The sequence below is a fragment of the Bombina bombina genome, chromosome 1, assembly GCF_027579735.1.
Source record: "Bombina bombina isolate aBomBom1 chromosome 1, aBomBom1.pri, whole genome shotgun sequence".
Classification (NCBI taxonomy): Eukaryota; Metazoa; Chordata; class Amphibia; order Anura; family Bombinatoridae; genus Bombina; species Bombina bombina.
In genome coordinates, this window is record NC_069499.1 from 952,788,814 (window position 1) to 952,805,341 (window position 16,528).

Below are 16,528 nucleotides of genomic sequence, written 5' to 3' on the forward strand. Positions count from 1 at the left end.
CGTATACGCTATTGACAAGCCTAAGTAAACACAGCCAGCAGAAGAGATTACACCCTCAGTGGGGGGCATGATAGTTAAGTAATAAAATGATAATTTTCCATTGTTCTCTCTATGTATTGAGCTTTGGTGTTCCAGACAAATATAAGATAAGGAAGCAAGTCTGTGTACATAAAAGTGATAACATAATGAGATCTGATATTACCTGAAGCTCAACCCATTGTAATAGGCTGTGGTTTCAAAGCACAAAACCAGCTACTTCAGATACACAAATAAACCCGAAAATGCAATTTCTCAAATATTTTATACTCTGCAGTTGGTATAACAAGTCATTTAAATAATAAAATAATTTTACAGTGTACTGTCCCTTTAAGGAACAAAAAAACGCTACAACCGCTTGTCTGAAGCTACAGAAAGACATGCGGAAGCATAGCCACATATGCATCCACTCCTGTCTGCTTAGGGCTGCGCAATAACCAAGAGGAAGCGCGCAAATCTAAGCCCCGCCCATCGTAGGCGTAACTTCCCCAAACACGTCTCTATAACGAAGTAATAGAAAACTAAGTGATTGTAACCACTATTATATCCCTTATAGTCTGCTAATGCTTATAACAAAAAATCTAGCAAGCAACCAAGCTTTCCCCCTTTAGCCCCAGTGCCTGTACTTATGGCTGTCCCAATAAAAGCCCTCTATATAAGAGGGATTAATGTCCCAACATAAACGCATCTGAAAGAGTCTTATGTAAGTCACTCACAGCTTTCAAATAAAGATTAAGTGCCCACTTTAATCTGAGATCCTTTTATTCATCAGAATGAATAAAGTTAGCATTTACCTTAAATGCTGTCCGACAGCAGGACAGTCCAGCAGGTGTAAGAGGTCCTCACCCTCCCATAGCCCTGTGGAATAAGATAAGCCTGAGATTAAGTGTGCTTAGGCTGTCTGGATTAGGGCAGCATAAAGGTATGGAGGCGCAGTGAGAATTATGTCCTACCAGTTCCTATTGCTCTAAAGCCACCAAAAGCTCTACTGAAGAGACTGATATGGACTACGGCTACACCCTAGAACAAAGCAGCACTCTCTGGCACTACTTTAAAAATAATAAACTCTTGATTGAAGATCTATACGAACACCTCACTTTACCTCTTCCTATCACTAACGTAGGCAAAGAGAATGACTGGAGTGGGAGGAAAGGGAGGAGCTATATATAGCAGCTCTGCTGTGGTGCTCTTTGCCTCCTTCTGCTGACCAGGAGGTGAAATCCCACAAGTAAGGATGAAGATCCGTGGACTCATCATGTCTTTAAAAAGAAAGGTATACCCGGTATCTCCCACTTCTTAGTAATGATCTCAGAAGCTCGGTCTGGTACCGGAAAGACGTCTATAGAGGAAGGATCCTCAAAATATTTGTTCAGCTTACTGGATTTTTTAGGATTAACAACGACCGTGGAGTCGCTGTCGTCCAGTGTAGCTAAAACTTCCTTAAGTAACAAACGGAGGTGTTCTAGCTTAAACCTGAAGGATACAACTTCAGTATCAGCAAGAGGAATTAAACTGTCAGAATCAAATTTCACCTTCAGATGCTACTACGTTATCCTCCTCAGGCTTCTGTGAGGGGACATCTGAAATAGCAACAACTGCGTCAGAAACCTTGCTTACTGAATGTCTGATTTTCCTCTTACGCTTTCCCTGCAACATTAGGAAAGCAGACAACGCATCTGAAACTGCAGAAGAAATTAGAGAAGCGAGCTAGAGAGGAAGCGCAGGGCACTGCATGTGAGTGCGGTAAAATTTGGGACGCTTGAGGAGAAAGCTGCGGCATATATTGAACATTGTCATTAGATTCCTGAACAGCATCCTCTTTAGAAAATGTTGGCTCAGAAAAAAATCTATCCCTGTAGCTTAAAGTTCTCTCAATACATGAGGAACAGAACGGGATTGGTGGTTCCACATTGGCATCAAACCATAGAGAGCACGTGACACTTTGTAAGGCCTCTTGGTCCATACTAACACACAATTAAACAATTTGATATAAAGGATTACATTTTATTAGTAAAAAGCAAAAACCTAAAAACCGTTACTGTCCCTTTAAATAATAAACTGCAACTTTTTTATATTTCGTTTAAGCAAATCTACTATAGAGAGGCCTAAAACGCTAAAATAAACTTGCAAACACCTCTACACCTTAGCAACACTTTGCTGAGGTGCCTACCTCCTCTGAGCAGGAGCCATATCTTCCCGCAACTAGGATTTCAGTCGCACTGTCGGTCTCCGCAGTTTTAGGTGTTAACACGCAGCTACGATATAGAGATGCGCAGTAGCCTTCCTACCATGGAGCGGAGTGAAAGGAAAAAGGGCGCACAATCACTTGCCTCTTCCTGGAGAACCTCCCATCGTGGGCGTGACAAACAGAATCTCCCGGTAGGTTATTAAGGTTACAAAACTGCCGGGAGATGTGGAACCACTGCTATTATAAAAATCAGCCCCAGTGCCTGCTTCTACACTGCCCAAATGTCCCCTATGCTCCTAGGAGAATCTATGATTTTGTTAAGAATGAGGTCTGTCCCATTACATAAAGTGCCCAAACTTTATTTCTGAGTCTTATTCTTATCCCCCAGAAAGAAAGCCAGCACTTACCTCATATACTGCCTGACAGCAAGGCAGTTCCAGGTTTGAGAGGTCCTCTCCCTCACATGGACCCGAGAAATAAAAGAAAGTCCTAAGTAATATATCCCTCAGGTTTTCAGGGTTAGGGCAGCATCAATATATGGGAGGCGCAGTGAGAATTATGTCCCACAAGTTCCCATTGCTCTAAAAACCACCACTGCTCTACTGAAGAGACTGATATGGACTACGGCTACACCCTAGGACAAAGCAGCACAATCTTGCACTGCTTTAAAAAACAAACTCTTGATTGAAGAATCATTTTCTAACACCTACTTTACCACCTCCTTGCTCTTAACATAGGCAAAGAGAATGACTGGGTTGGGAGGGAAGGGAGGTGATATTTAACAGCTTTTGTTGTGGTGCTCTTTGCCGCCTCCTGCGGGGCAGGAGTGGTATTCCCAATAGTAATTAAGATGATCCGTGGAGTCATCGTGTTATTAAAAAGAAATCAGCTCAGCGGTGCAACTATTATAAAGGTCCTGGGGATAACAGTTTTAAAGTGCTGTCACAACACCTCCACATCTTTCAAAACAGCTATAGTGTATTTAATTGTCTACAAGTGTTCTGCATTTTTAATGCATTTCACTTTAAATTAAAATGAAACTGTCATTTTTGAAGCTCTGAGTTCTTAAAAAGTGGCATTCATTTTAAAATTAAACTTTCATGAAACCGATACATGTAGTTTAAACACTTTTCCAATGTATTTCAAATATAAAGTTTGCTTTGTTCTCTTGGTATCAGTTTTAACAAACTAAACCTAGGTAGGATCAGAAGAGCTCAGGAGCGTGCACATGTCTATAGAAATTTACAGCAGCAGTATGTTACAATATTGTTTGTATCACTGTTAAACCATGAAAGTGTAATCCTGACTTTACTATCCCTTTAAAAAGGATATAAAGAGCAATATTACAATTCTTTAAGGCGCTAGAGCATTTTACTATGGCACTTCGACTTGCCTATAGCTGTTAAAGGGACATGAAGCTCAAAACTTTTCTTTCATGATTCAGATAGAGAATACAATTGTAATATTATTTATAATTATCAGGTATTTGTAGAGCGCCAACTGGTTCAGCAGCGCTAATAAAGCTTCTAATTTACTTCTATTATCAAATTTGCTTTGTTCTCATGTTATTCTTTGTTGAAAAGATATCTAGATAGGTAGCGTGCACATGTCTGGAAATAGTGCTAGTGCTCTTGCTAACGTATAACATTTTTGAAAAACTGCTGCCATATAGTGCTGCAGACACATGTACGCTCCTGAACTTACCTTCCTGTTTTTCAACAAAGGATAACAAGAAAATTTGATATTATGAAAAAAAAGAATTGGGATTTTATGTCCCTTTATCTCCCACAAAAAGGGGACAAACACAGTTAAAGAGACACTGAACCCAAATGTTTTATTTCGTGATTCAGAAAGAGCATATAATTTTAAGCAACTTTCTAGTTTACTTCTATTATCAATCATTCTTCATTCTCTTGGTATCTTTATTTGAAAAGCAAAAATGTAAGTTTAGATGCCAGCCCATTTTTGGTGAACAACCTGGGTTGTTCTTGCTGATTGGTGGATTAATTTAACCGACCAATAAACAAGTGTTTTCCATGGTTCTGAACTAAAAAATAGCTTAGATGCCTTCTTTTTCAAATAAAGATAGCAAGAGAATGAAGAAAAAAGGATAATAGGAGGAAATTAGAAAGTTGCTTAAAATTGCATGCTCTATCTGAATCACGAAAGAAAAAATTTGGGTTCAGTGTCCCTTTAAGTTCCCTTCCAAAGCAGTGCTGCACAGCCAATCCAAGACTAAAAACTTTGCTGGGGAGCCAATAAAAAGAAACGTGAGCGTAGCCACCAATCACAAACTGTGTTCAGTATTTGAAGAGATGTACTGCTCTGCAGAGCTGAGCTCAAATGGATTGGTGACACAAATTTAATTGAGGTGCAATGTACTTAATTATTAAAGAAGAAAATTGTAACGCAATAAATAATATAAGGGTGTAAAAAGTTGAAGTTTTTAAATTGATGTTGAAATTGTTAATGAAATATTTAGAAAATGCTTAAGTTGCGTTTGCTGACACTAGAGCCTGTGGGAGGGTGAAAAGATAATTATTTTTACATTACCTTTCGAGCTTGGAACAATTTTGCATCACTGCAGAGGTCACAAAACCGTGGAAGTAACATTTGTTCCACTGTTTGCCTTCCCAACATAGAAATCGTTTTACAAATGATCTAGGGGAAATCGGGAGGGGAAAAAAAAAAAGATAGACCAATAAAGTCTGACAATAAGAAATACCGGATTAATATATTAACAGTACCTGCAAAAGCTGTTGGATTTCCTATCTGAAAAACAACCCCATCAATAACAAAGAAGCAGTTTTAAGTGACATTGTATTTATTTTTTTGTAAAATATCTTTTAAGATGTCAAGGATGGCTGTATAACTGTATACGTACCAATATTCATGTCTTAAAAATGTAATTTTCTACTTCCCTAAAGCTGCCCACAGTGTGGGTGTGTTAACAATGATAAACATGATTCAACATGAAATTGTGCCTATCACACTAAAGAGATATGCAATTTCCTAAAAACTTCATGACTAACACCCTTAAAAAAACATATATATATCTATATAAATATATAGCTATATAAATATATATCTATATATAAATATATATATAAATAAATATATATATATATATATATATATATATATATATATATATATATATATATACATATACACACACATACACACACACACAGAACAGAAAAAAAAGTATATATTTTACTTTCTAATTAAATGTTAACACTATTTTCTGCATATTACTAGAAGTTGCAAAACGAAGCTGCCTGTGCAAACATGAAATGTCATTATTTTTAAATTCTTGCTCTCTTACTCACGTTTACTGCCTCCACTTTGTGCTCATTGTCAATTTCAGGAGCTGAAAGTTCAAGTAAAATAGGGCAAACCTTGTTTTCCAAATCATTTTGATTGATCAGGTCTTGCTCCAGCAAGATCAGCAAAGCTTCGTGGCATGACTTCCTGACCTGCAGTTCAGAGATAAGGACATTGTGAATGAAAGGTATGTATGACTAGCAGCTACAACTAATAGTACAAAAATGTGTAAATCATATTGATCCCTGAACATAAATCATGCCACTTTACAGATCCTACAGTGTCATTTGTTATTTTAAGCTAATCAAAGAAAAATGTTCAATTTAAAAAAAATAATACAAATAATACATCAAAACCTACTGTGCAAAATCTTTACAAAAACAGAATTTATGCTTCCCTGATAAATTACTTTCTCTTGCGGTGTATCCAGTCCACGGATTCATCCTTTTCTTGTGGGATATTCTCATTCCCTACAGGAAGTAGCAAAGAGAGCACACAGCAAAGCTGTCCATATAGCTCCCCCTCTAGCTCCACCCCCCAGTCATTCGACCAAAGGTTAGGAAGAAAAAGGAGACACCATAGGGTGCAGTGGTGACTGTAGTTTAAACAAAAAAAAATTTACCTGACTTAAATGCCAGGGCGGGCCGTGGACTGGATACACCGCAAGAGAAAGTAATTTATCAGGTAAGCATAAATTATGTTTTCTCTTGCAAGGTGTATCGAGTCCACGGATTCATCCTTTACTTGGGATACCAATACCAAAGCTTTAGGACACGGATGAAGGGAGGGAACAAGACAGGTACCTAAAACGGAAGGCACCACTGCTTGCAAAACCTTTCTCCCAAAAATAGCCTCCGAAGAAGCAAAAGTATCGAATTTGTAAAATTTGGCAAAAGTATGCAGTGAAGACCAAGTCGCTGCCTTACAAATCTGTTCAACAGAAGCCTCATTTTTGAAAGCCCATGTGGAAGCCACTGCTCTGGTAGAATGAGCAGTAATTCTTTCAGGAGGCTGCTGGCCAGTAGTCTCATAGGCCAAACGGATGATGCTTTTCAGTCAAAAGGAAAGAGAGGTAGCAGTCGCTTTCTGACCTCTCCTCTTACCAGAATAGATAACAAACAAGGAAGATGTTTGTCTGAAATCCTTAGTTGCTTGTAAATAGAACTTTAAAGCACGAACTACATCAAGATTGTGTAATAGACGTTGCTTCTTCGAAGATGGATTAGGACACAGAGAAGGAACAACTATTTCCTGGTTAATATTCTTGTTAGAAACAACTTTAGGAAGAAAACCAGGCTTGGTACGCAAAACTATCTTATCTGCGTGGAACACCAGGTAAGGTGAATCACACTGTAAGGCAGATAATTCTGAAACTCTTCGAGCAGAAGAGATAGCTATCAAAAACAAAACTTTCCAAGATAACAACTTAATGTCTATGGAATGTAAAGGTTCAAACGGAACCCCTTGAAGAACTGAAAGAACTAGATTCAAACTCCATGGCGGAGCCACAGGTTTATAGACAGGCTTGATTCTGACTAAAGCCTGAGCAAACGCTTGAACGTCTGGTACCTCTGCCAGACGCTTGTGTAACAGGATAGACAAAGCAGATATTTGTCCTTTTAAGGAACTAGCTGACAATCCTTTCTCCAGTCCTTCTTGGAGAAAGGACAATATCCTGGGAATCCTAATCTTACTCCATGAGTAACCCTTGGATTCACACCAACAAAGATATTTCCGCCATATCTTATGGTAGATTTTCCTGGTGACAGGCTTTCTAGCCTGAATCAGAGTATCTATAACTGACTCAGAGAACCCACGCTTTGATAGAATTAAGTGTTCAATCTCCAAGCAGTCAGACGTGGAAAAACTAAATTTGGATGCTTGAACGGACCCTGTATTAGAAGATCCTGCCTCATTGGCAGTGTCCATGGTGGGACAGATGACATGTCCACTAGGTCTGCATACCAAGTCCTGCGTGGCCCAAACCGGAGCAGCCTAAAGCCAACACCTGGTTAAATCACTACAGCACCTTGCCACAGCCTTGCTGTGGCCCTACCTTCCCTTAGGGATCAGATGTGGGGGAATATAGCTTCTTTTAGGCCCTCAAAAACAGCATGAACTTATTCTAACACCACATTCACTTTACACTCCCGAGAGAGACCCTAGTGCTTAGAGCCAGCAAAGAGAATGACTGGGGGGTGGAGCTAGAGGGGGAGCTATATGGACAGCTTTGCTGTGTGCTCTCTTTGCTACTTCCTGTAGGGAATGAGAATATCCCACAAGTAAAGGATGAATCTGTGGACTGGATACACCTTGCAAGAGAAAAGAAACTAGGGCATATTGGCTCATGAATAAAAATAAAAAAAATGTAAATTATTATATATACGGATTAAATAGAGATAAAGGGCCAGATTACGAGTGTAGCGCAAACATTTGTGTGAGCGATAAGGGGTCTATTGCGGGTGTTTGTGCTAGTTGGGTTTATCGCTTGTATATTACAACTTGGAAGTAAACTTCATCACTTGAGTGCAAAAGCAATTTATGCTAGAATGATTACTACGGCTTCAGAGCTCTGGTTAACTATCGCAAAACTAAAAAAGTTGCACAAAACACACTAAAACGTTACACTTATAATAACACTAATAAAAAAAATATTCAAAAAATATTGTACCCAATTTTTAAGGGCTCAAACATATGAGGTCTCAAGTGTTAGAAAAAATATAATTTATGCTTACCTGATAAATTCCTTTCTCCTGTAGTGTAGTCAGTCCACGGGTCATCCATTACTTATGGAATATATCTCTTCCTAACAGGAAACTGCAAGAGAATTACCCAGCAGAGCTGCTATATAGCTCCTCCCCTCACATATCATACTCAGTCATTCGACCAAAGCAGACGAGAAAGGAGGAACCATAGGGTACAGTGGTGACTGGAGTTTAATTAAAATTTAGACCTGCCGTAAAAACAGGGCGGGCCGTGGACTGACTACACTACAGGAGAAAGGAATTTATCAGGTAAGCATAAATTATGTTTTCTCCTGTTAAGTGTAGTCAGTCCACGGGTCATCCATTACTTATGGAATACCAATACCAAAGCTAAAGTACACGGATGAAGGGAGGGACAAGGCAGGAACATTAAACAGAAGGAACCACTGCCTGAAGTACCTTTCTCCCAAAAATAGCCTCAGACGAAGCAAAAGTGTCAAATTTGTAAAATTTTGAAAAAGTGTGAAGCGAAGACCAAGTCGCAGCCTTGCAAATCTGTTCAACAGAGGCCTCATTTTTAAAGGCCCAGGTGGAAGCCACAGCTCTAGTAGAATGAGCTGTAATCCTTTCAGGAGGCTGCTGTCCAGCAGTCTCATAGGCTAAGCGTATTATGCTACGAAGCCAAAAAGAGAGAGAGGTAGCCGAAGCCTTTTGACCTCTCCTCTGTCCAGAGAAAACGACAAACAGGGAAGAAGTTTGATGAAAATCCTTAGTTGCCTGCAAATAGAATTTCAGGGCACGGACTACGTCCAGATTATGCAAAAGTCGTTCCTTCTTTGAAGAAGGGTTAGGACACAGAGATGGAACAACAATCTCTTGATTGATATTCCTGTTAGTAACTACCTTAGGTAAGAACCCAGGTTTAGTACGCAGGACTACCTTGTCTGAATGAAAAATCAGATAAGGAGAATCACAATGTAAGGCAGATAACTCAGAGACTCTTCGAGCCGAGGAAATAGCCATCAAAAACAGAACTTTCCAAGATAACAGCTTGATATCAATGGAATGAAGGGGTTCAAATGGAACGCCTTGAAGAACATTAAAGGGACATAATACTCATATGCTAAATCACTTGAAACTGATGCAGTATAACTGTAAAAAGCTGACAGGAAAATATCACCTGAGCATCTCTATGTAAAAAAGGAAGATATTTTACCTCACAATCTCCTCAGCTCAGCAGAGTAAGTTCTGTGTAAAAAGTTATACTCAGCTGCTCCCAGCTGCAGGTAAAAAATTTAAAAAAAATGAAGAAATGAACAGCATCCAATCAGCATCAGCAGTGCTGAGGTCATGAACTCTTACTGTGATCTCATGAGATTTGACTTAACTCTCATGAGATTTCATAGTAAGCTTCCTTTACCTGATTGGTGAAATAATATGAGAGTGCACAATGCTAGTTCCTTCAGATGTCCCAGGACAAACACACTAAAATGCTGCTTAGAAATCCTTTACAATGGGAGGTGGCTACTGAGGAACTTTTGAGGTAAAATATCTTTCTTTTTTACATAGAGATGTTCAGGTGATATTTTCTAATCAGCTTTTTACAGCTATGCTGCATCACTTTCAAGTGTTTAAACATTTGGGTATTATGGCCCTTTAAGAACTAAGTTTAAGCTTCACGGCGGAGCAACAGACTTAAACACAGGCTTAATCCTAGTTAAAGCCTGACAGAAAGCCTGAACGTCTGGAACTTCAGCCAGACGTTTGTGTAGAAGAATAGACAGAGCAGAAATCTGTCCCTTTAACGAACTAGTAGATAAGCCCTTTTCTAAACCCTCTTGTAGAAAGGACAATATCCTAGGAATCCTAACCTTACTCCATGAGTAACTCTTGGATTCGCACCAATGTAAATATTTACGCCATATCTTATGGTAAATTTTTCTGTTAACAGGCTTCCTAGCCTGTATTAAGGTATCAATAACCGACTCCGAGAAGCCACGCTTTGATAGAATCAAGCGTTCAATCTCCATGCAGTCAGCCTCAGAGAAATTAGATTTGGATGTTTGAAAAGGACCCTGAATTAGAAGGTCCTGTCTCAGAGGCAGAGACCACGGTGGACAGGACGACATGTCCACTAGGTCTGCATACCAGGTCCTGCGTGGCCACGCAGGCGCTATCAGAATCACTGAAGCTCTCTCCTGTTTGATCTTGGCAATCAAACGAGGAAGCATCGGGAATGGTGGAAACACATAAGCCATGTTGAAGACCCAAGGGGCTGTCAGAGCATCTATCAGCACCGCTCCCGGGTCGCTGGACCTGGATCCGTAACAAGGAAGCTTGGCGTTCTGACGAGACGCCATGAGATCCAGATCTGGTTTGCCCCAACGACGAATCAGTTGAGCAAAGACCTCCGGATGAAGCTCCCACTCCCCCGGATGAAAAGTCTGGCGACTTAGAAAATCCGCCTCCCAGTTCTCCACGCCTGGGATGTAGATCGCTGACAGGTGGCAAGAGTGAGACTCTGCCCAGCGAATTATCTTTGAGACTTCCAACATCGCTAGGGAACTTCTGGTTCCCCCTTGATGGTTGATGTAAGCCACAGTCGTGATGTTGTCCGACTGAAATCTGATGAACCTCAGAGTTGCTAACTGAGGCCAAGATAGGAGAGCATTGAATATTGCTCTTAACTCCAGAATATTTATTGGGAGGAGTTTCTCCTCCTGAGTCCATAATCCCTGAGCTTTCAGGGAATTCCAGACTGCTCCCCAGCCTAGAAGGCTGGCGTCTGTTGTTACAATCGTCCAATCTGGCCTGCGAAAGGTCATCCCCTTGGACAGATGTGGCCGAGAAAGCCACCATAGAAGAGAATCTCTGGTCTCTTGATCCAGATTTAGTAGGGGGGACAAATCTGAGTAATCCCCGTTCCACTGACTTAGCATGCACAATTGCAGCGGTCTGAGATGCAGGCGCGCAAATGGTACTATGTCCATTGCCGCTACCATTAAGCCGATTACTTCCATGCACTGAGCTACTGACGGGTGTGGAATGGAGTGAAGGACACGGCAAGCATTTAGAAGTTTTAATAACCTGGCCTCTGTCAGGTAAATTTTCATCTCTACAGAATCTATAAGAGTCCCTAGAAAGGGAACTCTTGTAAGTGGTAATAGAGAACTCTTTTCCACGTTCACCTTCCACCCATGCGACCTCAGAAATGCCAGAACTATCTCTGTATGAGACTTGCCAGTTTGAAAACTTGAAGCTTGTATCAGAATGTCGTCTAGGTACGGAGTCACCGCTATGCCTCGCGGTCTTAGTACCGCCAGAAGTGATCCTAGAATTTTTGTAAAGATTCTTGGAGCCGTAGCTAATCCGAAGGGAAGAGCTACAAACTGGTAATGCCTGTCTAGGAAGGCAAATCTCAGATACCGGTAATGGTCCTTGTGAATTGGTATGTGAAGGTAGGCATCCTTTAGATCCACTGTGGTCATGTGCTGACCCTCTTGGATCATGGGAAGGATGGTTCGAATAGTTTCCATTTTGAATGATGGAACTCTTAGAAATTTGTTTAGGATTTTTAAGTCCAAGATTGGCCTGAAGGTTCCCTCTTTCTTGGGAACCACAAATAGGTTTGAATAGAATCCCTGCCCGTGTTCCGTCCGCGGAACTGGGTGGATTACCCCCATTAGTAAGAGGTCTTGTACACAGCATAGAAACGCCTCCTTTATTTGGTTTGCTGATAACCTTGAAAGATGAAATCTCCCCCGTGGAGGAGAAGTTTTGAAGTCCAGGAGATATCCCTGAGATATGATCTCCAACGCCCAGGGATCCTGGACATCTCTTGCCCAAGCCTGGGCGAAGAGAGAAAATCTGCCCCCCACTAGATCCGTTTCCGGATAGGGGGCCCTCTCTTCATGCTGTTTTGCCCCTGCTTGCCCCTGTTCCAGGACTGGTTAACTTTCCAGCCCTGTCTGTAACGAGCAACAGCTCCTTCCTGTTTTGGAGCGGAGGAAGTTGATGCTGCTCCTGCCTTGAAGTTACGAAAGGCATGAAAATTAGACTGTTTGGCCTTTGATTTGGCCCTGTCCTGAGGTAGAGCATGGCCCTTACCTCCCGTAATGTCAGCAATAATTTCTTTCAAGCCGGGCCCGAATAAGGTCTGCCCTTTGAAAGGAATATTAAGCAATTTAGATTTAGAAGTCACGTCAGCTGACCAGGATTTAAGCCATAGCGCTCTGCGCGCTTGGATGGCAAATCCGGAGTTCTTAGCCGTAAGTTTGATTAAATGCACAACGGCATCAGAAACAAATGCGTTAGCTAGCTTAAGTGTCTTAAGCTTGTTGATTATTTCATCCAATGGAGCTGAGCGAATGGCCTCTTCCAGAGACTCAAACCACAATGCTGCCGCAGCAGTGACAGGCGCAATGCATGCGAGGGGCTGTAAAATAAAACCTTGTTGAACAAACATTTTCTTAAGGTAACCCTCTAATTTCTTATCCATTGGATCTGAAAAGGCACAACTATCCTCCACCGGGATAGTGGTACGCTTAGCTAAAGTAGAAACTGCTCCCTCCACCTTAGGGACCGTCTGCCATAAGTCTCGTGTGGTGGCGTCAATAGGAAACATTTTCCTAAATATGGGAGGAGGGGTAAAAGGCACACCCGGTCTATCCCACTCCTTGCTAATAATCTCAGTAAGCCTTTTTGGTATAGGAAATACGTCAGTACACACCGGTACCGCATAGTATCTATCCAACCTACATAATTTCTCTGGAATTGCAACCGTGTTACAATCATTCAGAGCCGCTAATACCTCCCCTAGCAATGTGCGGAGGTTCTCTAGCTTAAATTTAAAATTGGAAATCTCTGAATCCAGTCTCACTGGATCAGATCCGTCACCCACAGAATGAAGCTCTCCGTCCTCACGTTCTGCAAACTGTGACGCAGTATCTGACATGGCTCTCATCTCATCCGCGCGCTCTATCCTTAACCCAGAGCTATCGCGCTTGCCTCTTAATTCTGGCAATTTAGATAATACTTCTGTCATAACAGTAGCCATGTCTTGCAAATTTGATTTGTAAGGGCCTCCCTGATGTACTTGGCACCACAAAATCACGCACCTCCTGAGCGGGAGGCGAAGGTACTGACACGTGAGGAGAGTTAGTCGGCATAACTTCCCCCTCGTCGTCTGGTGATAATTTCTTTACATGTAAAGATTGACTTTTATTTAAAGTAGCATCAATGCAATTAGTACACAAATTTCTATTGGGCTCCACATTGGCCTTTAAACATATTGAACAAAGAGATTCATCTGAGTCAGACATGTTTAAACAAACTAGCAATGAGACTAGCAAACTTGGAAATACTTTTCAAAATTAATTTACAAGCAATATAAAAAAACGTTACTGTGCCTTTAAGAAGCACAGAAAAAACTGACACAGTTGAAATAACAATGACCAAAATAGTTATAGCAACCAAATTTTCACAGTAAATGTATTAAGTTAGCAAAGGATTGCACCCACCAGCAAATGGATGATTAACCCCTTAGTACCCAAAAACGGATAACAATTATATAATTAACGTTTTTCTCACAGTCAAATACACTGTCACAGGACTGCTGTGCCTGATTACCTCCCTCAAAATGGATTTTGAAGACCCCTGAGCTCTCTAGAGACGATCTGGATCATGGAGGATGAAGTAGACAGATTGTGACTGAATTTTTACTGCGCAAAAAAGCGCTAAAATAGGCCCCTCCCACTCATATTACAACAGTGGGGAAGCTCAGAAACTGTTTCTATGCAGAAAACAAAAATGGCCATGTGGTAAAAATCATGCCCTAATAAGTTTTATCACCAAGTACCTCACAAAAACGATTAACAAGCCAGTAAACGTTTTAAACATACATTTGAAAGTTATGTATTATTATTAAGCCTGCTACCAGTCGTTTTTACTGCAGTTAAGGCTCATACATTATTTCAGTATTAACAGTATTTTCAGAGTCAATTCCATTCCTTAGAAAAATACATTCAGTGTACACACACTCATCAGCCTAATACCAGTCGCTATCACTGCATTTAAGGCTGAACTTACTTTACAATGGTATCAGCAGTATTTTCTCAGTCAATTCCATTCCTCAGAAAATAAATTACTGCACATACCTCATTTGTTGCAGGGGAGCCCTGCATGCTATTCCCCTTCTCTGAAGTTACCTCACTCCTCAGATGAGAAACAGCCAGTGGATCTTAGTTACGTCTGCTAAGACCATAGAAAAAAACCCAGGCAGATTCTTCTTCTAATGCTGCCTGAGAATAAACAGCACACTCCGGTGCCATTTAAAATAACAAACTTTTGATTGTAGAAATAAACTAAGTTAAAAAACACCACAGATCTCTCACAGCTTCCTTTTTAGTTAGGCTGCAAGAGAATGACCGAGTATGATATGTGAGGGGAGGAGCTATATAGCAGCTCTGCTGGGTAATTCTCTTGCAGTTTCCTGTTAGGAAGAGATATATTCCATAAGTAATGGATGACCCGTGGACTGACTACACTTAACAGGAGAAAAAGGCAGGCAAAAGGCTTTAACATTGAGATACATACATATACATGTTTATAATCTTTATAATCTTCAAAGTATGTAAAGTAGTGAGTGTACAGCCTGTATAACAGTGTAAATTTGCTGTCCCCTCAAAATAACTGAACACACAGCCATTAATGTCTAAACCCTTGGCAACAAACCCTTGGCAACAAAAGTGAGTATACCCCTAATTGGAAATGTCCAATATGGGCCAAAAGTGTCAATATTTTATGTGGCCACCATTATTTTCCAGCACTGCCTTAACCCTCTTGGGCATGAAGTTAACCAGAGCTTCCACTCCTCCATGACGACATCACAGAGCTGGTGGATGTTAGAGACCTTGCACTACCCCACCTTCTGTTTGAGGATGCCCCACAGATGCTCAATAGGGTTTAGGTCTGGAGACATGCTTGGCCAGTCCATTACCTTTACCCTCAGCTTCTTTAGCAAGGCAGTGGTCGTCTTGGAGGTGTGTTTGGGGTTGTTATCATGTTGGAATACTGCCCTGCAGCCCAGTCTCCGAAGGGAGGGGATCATGCTCTGTTTCAGTATGTCACAGTACTTGTTGGCATTCATGGTTTCCTCAATGAACTGTAGCTCCCCAGTGCCGGCAGCACTCATGCAGGCCCAGACCATGACACTCCCCCCACCATGCTTGACTGTAGGCAAGACACACTTGTCTTTGTACTCCTCACCTGGTTGCCGCCACACACGCTTGACACCATCTGAACCAAATAAGTTTATCTTGCTCTCATCGGACCACAGGACATGGTTCCAGTAATCCATAAACTTAGTCTGCTTGACTTCAGCAAACTGTTAGCAGGCTTTTTTTGTGCATCATCTTTAGAAGAGGCTTTGTTCTGGGACAACAGCCATGCAGACCAATTTGATGCAGTGTGCGGTGTATGGTCTGAGCACTGACAGGCTGACTCCCCCACCCCTTCAACCTCTGCAGTAATGCTGGAAGCACTCATACGTCTATTTCCCAAACACAACCTCTGGATATTACGCTGAGCATGTGCACTCAACTTCTTTGGTCGACCATGGCAAGACCTGTTCTGAGTGTAACCTGTGCTGTGAAACCGCTGTATGGTCTTGCCCACCGTGCTGCAGCTCAGTTTCAGGGTCTTGGCAATCTTCTTATAGTTTAGGCCATCTTTATGTAGAGGAACAATTCTTTTTTTCAGATCCTCAGAGAGTTCTTTGACATGAGTTGCCATGTTGAACTTTCAGTGACCAGTATGAGAGAGTGTGAGAGTGATAACACCAACATTTAACACTCCTGCTCCCCATTCACACCTGAGATGTTGTAACACTAATGAGTCACATGACACCAGGGAGGGAAAATGGCTAATTTGGCCCAATTTGGACATTTCCACTTAGGGGCGTACTCACTTTTGTTGCCAACAGTTTAGACATTGATGGCTGTGAGTTGAGTTATTTTGAGGAGACAGCAAATTTACACTGTTATACAGGCTGTATAACATATTGCAGCAAAGTGTCATTTCTTCAGTGTTGTCAAATGAAAAGATATAATAAAATATTTACAAAAATGTGGGGGGTGTACTCACTTTTGTGAGATACTGTTTTTATATATCTATATGTGTGTATATATTTATTTAGAGAAATATATACAAATATAAGCACAAATACATATGTACACATATAAAGACATGAGTGTGTGTATATATATATATATAT

The 16,528-nt window shown here is 41.0% G+C and overlaps 1 protein-coding gene across 1 annotated transcript in view; it reads right to left on the minus strand.

Annotated features, from left to right (window-relative positions):
* The window catches only part of LOC128651370 (serine/threonine-protein phosphatase 4 regulatory subunit 1), a 515,789-nt gene that overhangs the window by 293,614 nt on the left and 205,647 nt on the right, over nt 1–16,528 (minus strand). Inside the window, exons 6-7 of the mRNA XM_053704495.1 lie at nt 5,557–5,703; nt 4,778–4,885 (exon numbers count right to left, since the gene is read on the minus strand). Of these exons, the coding sequence (XP_053560470.1) occupies nt 4,778–4,885; nt 5,557–5,703 (255 nt within the window). The remainder of the gene's footprint in view (nt 1–4,777; nt 4,886–5,556; nt 5,704–16,528) is intronic.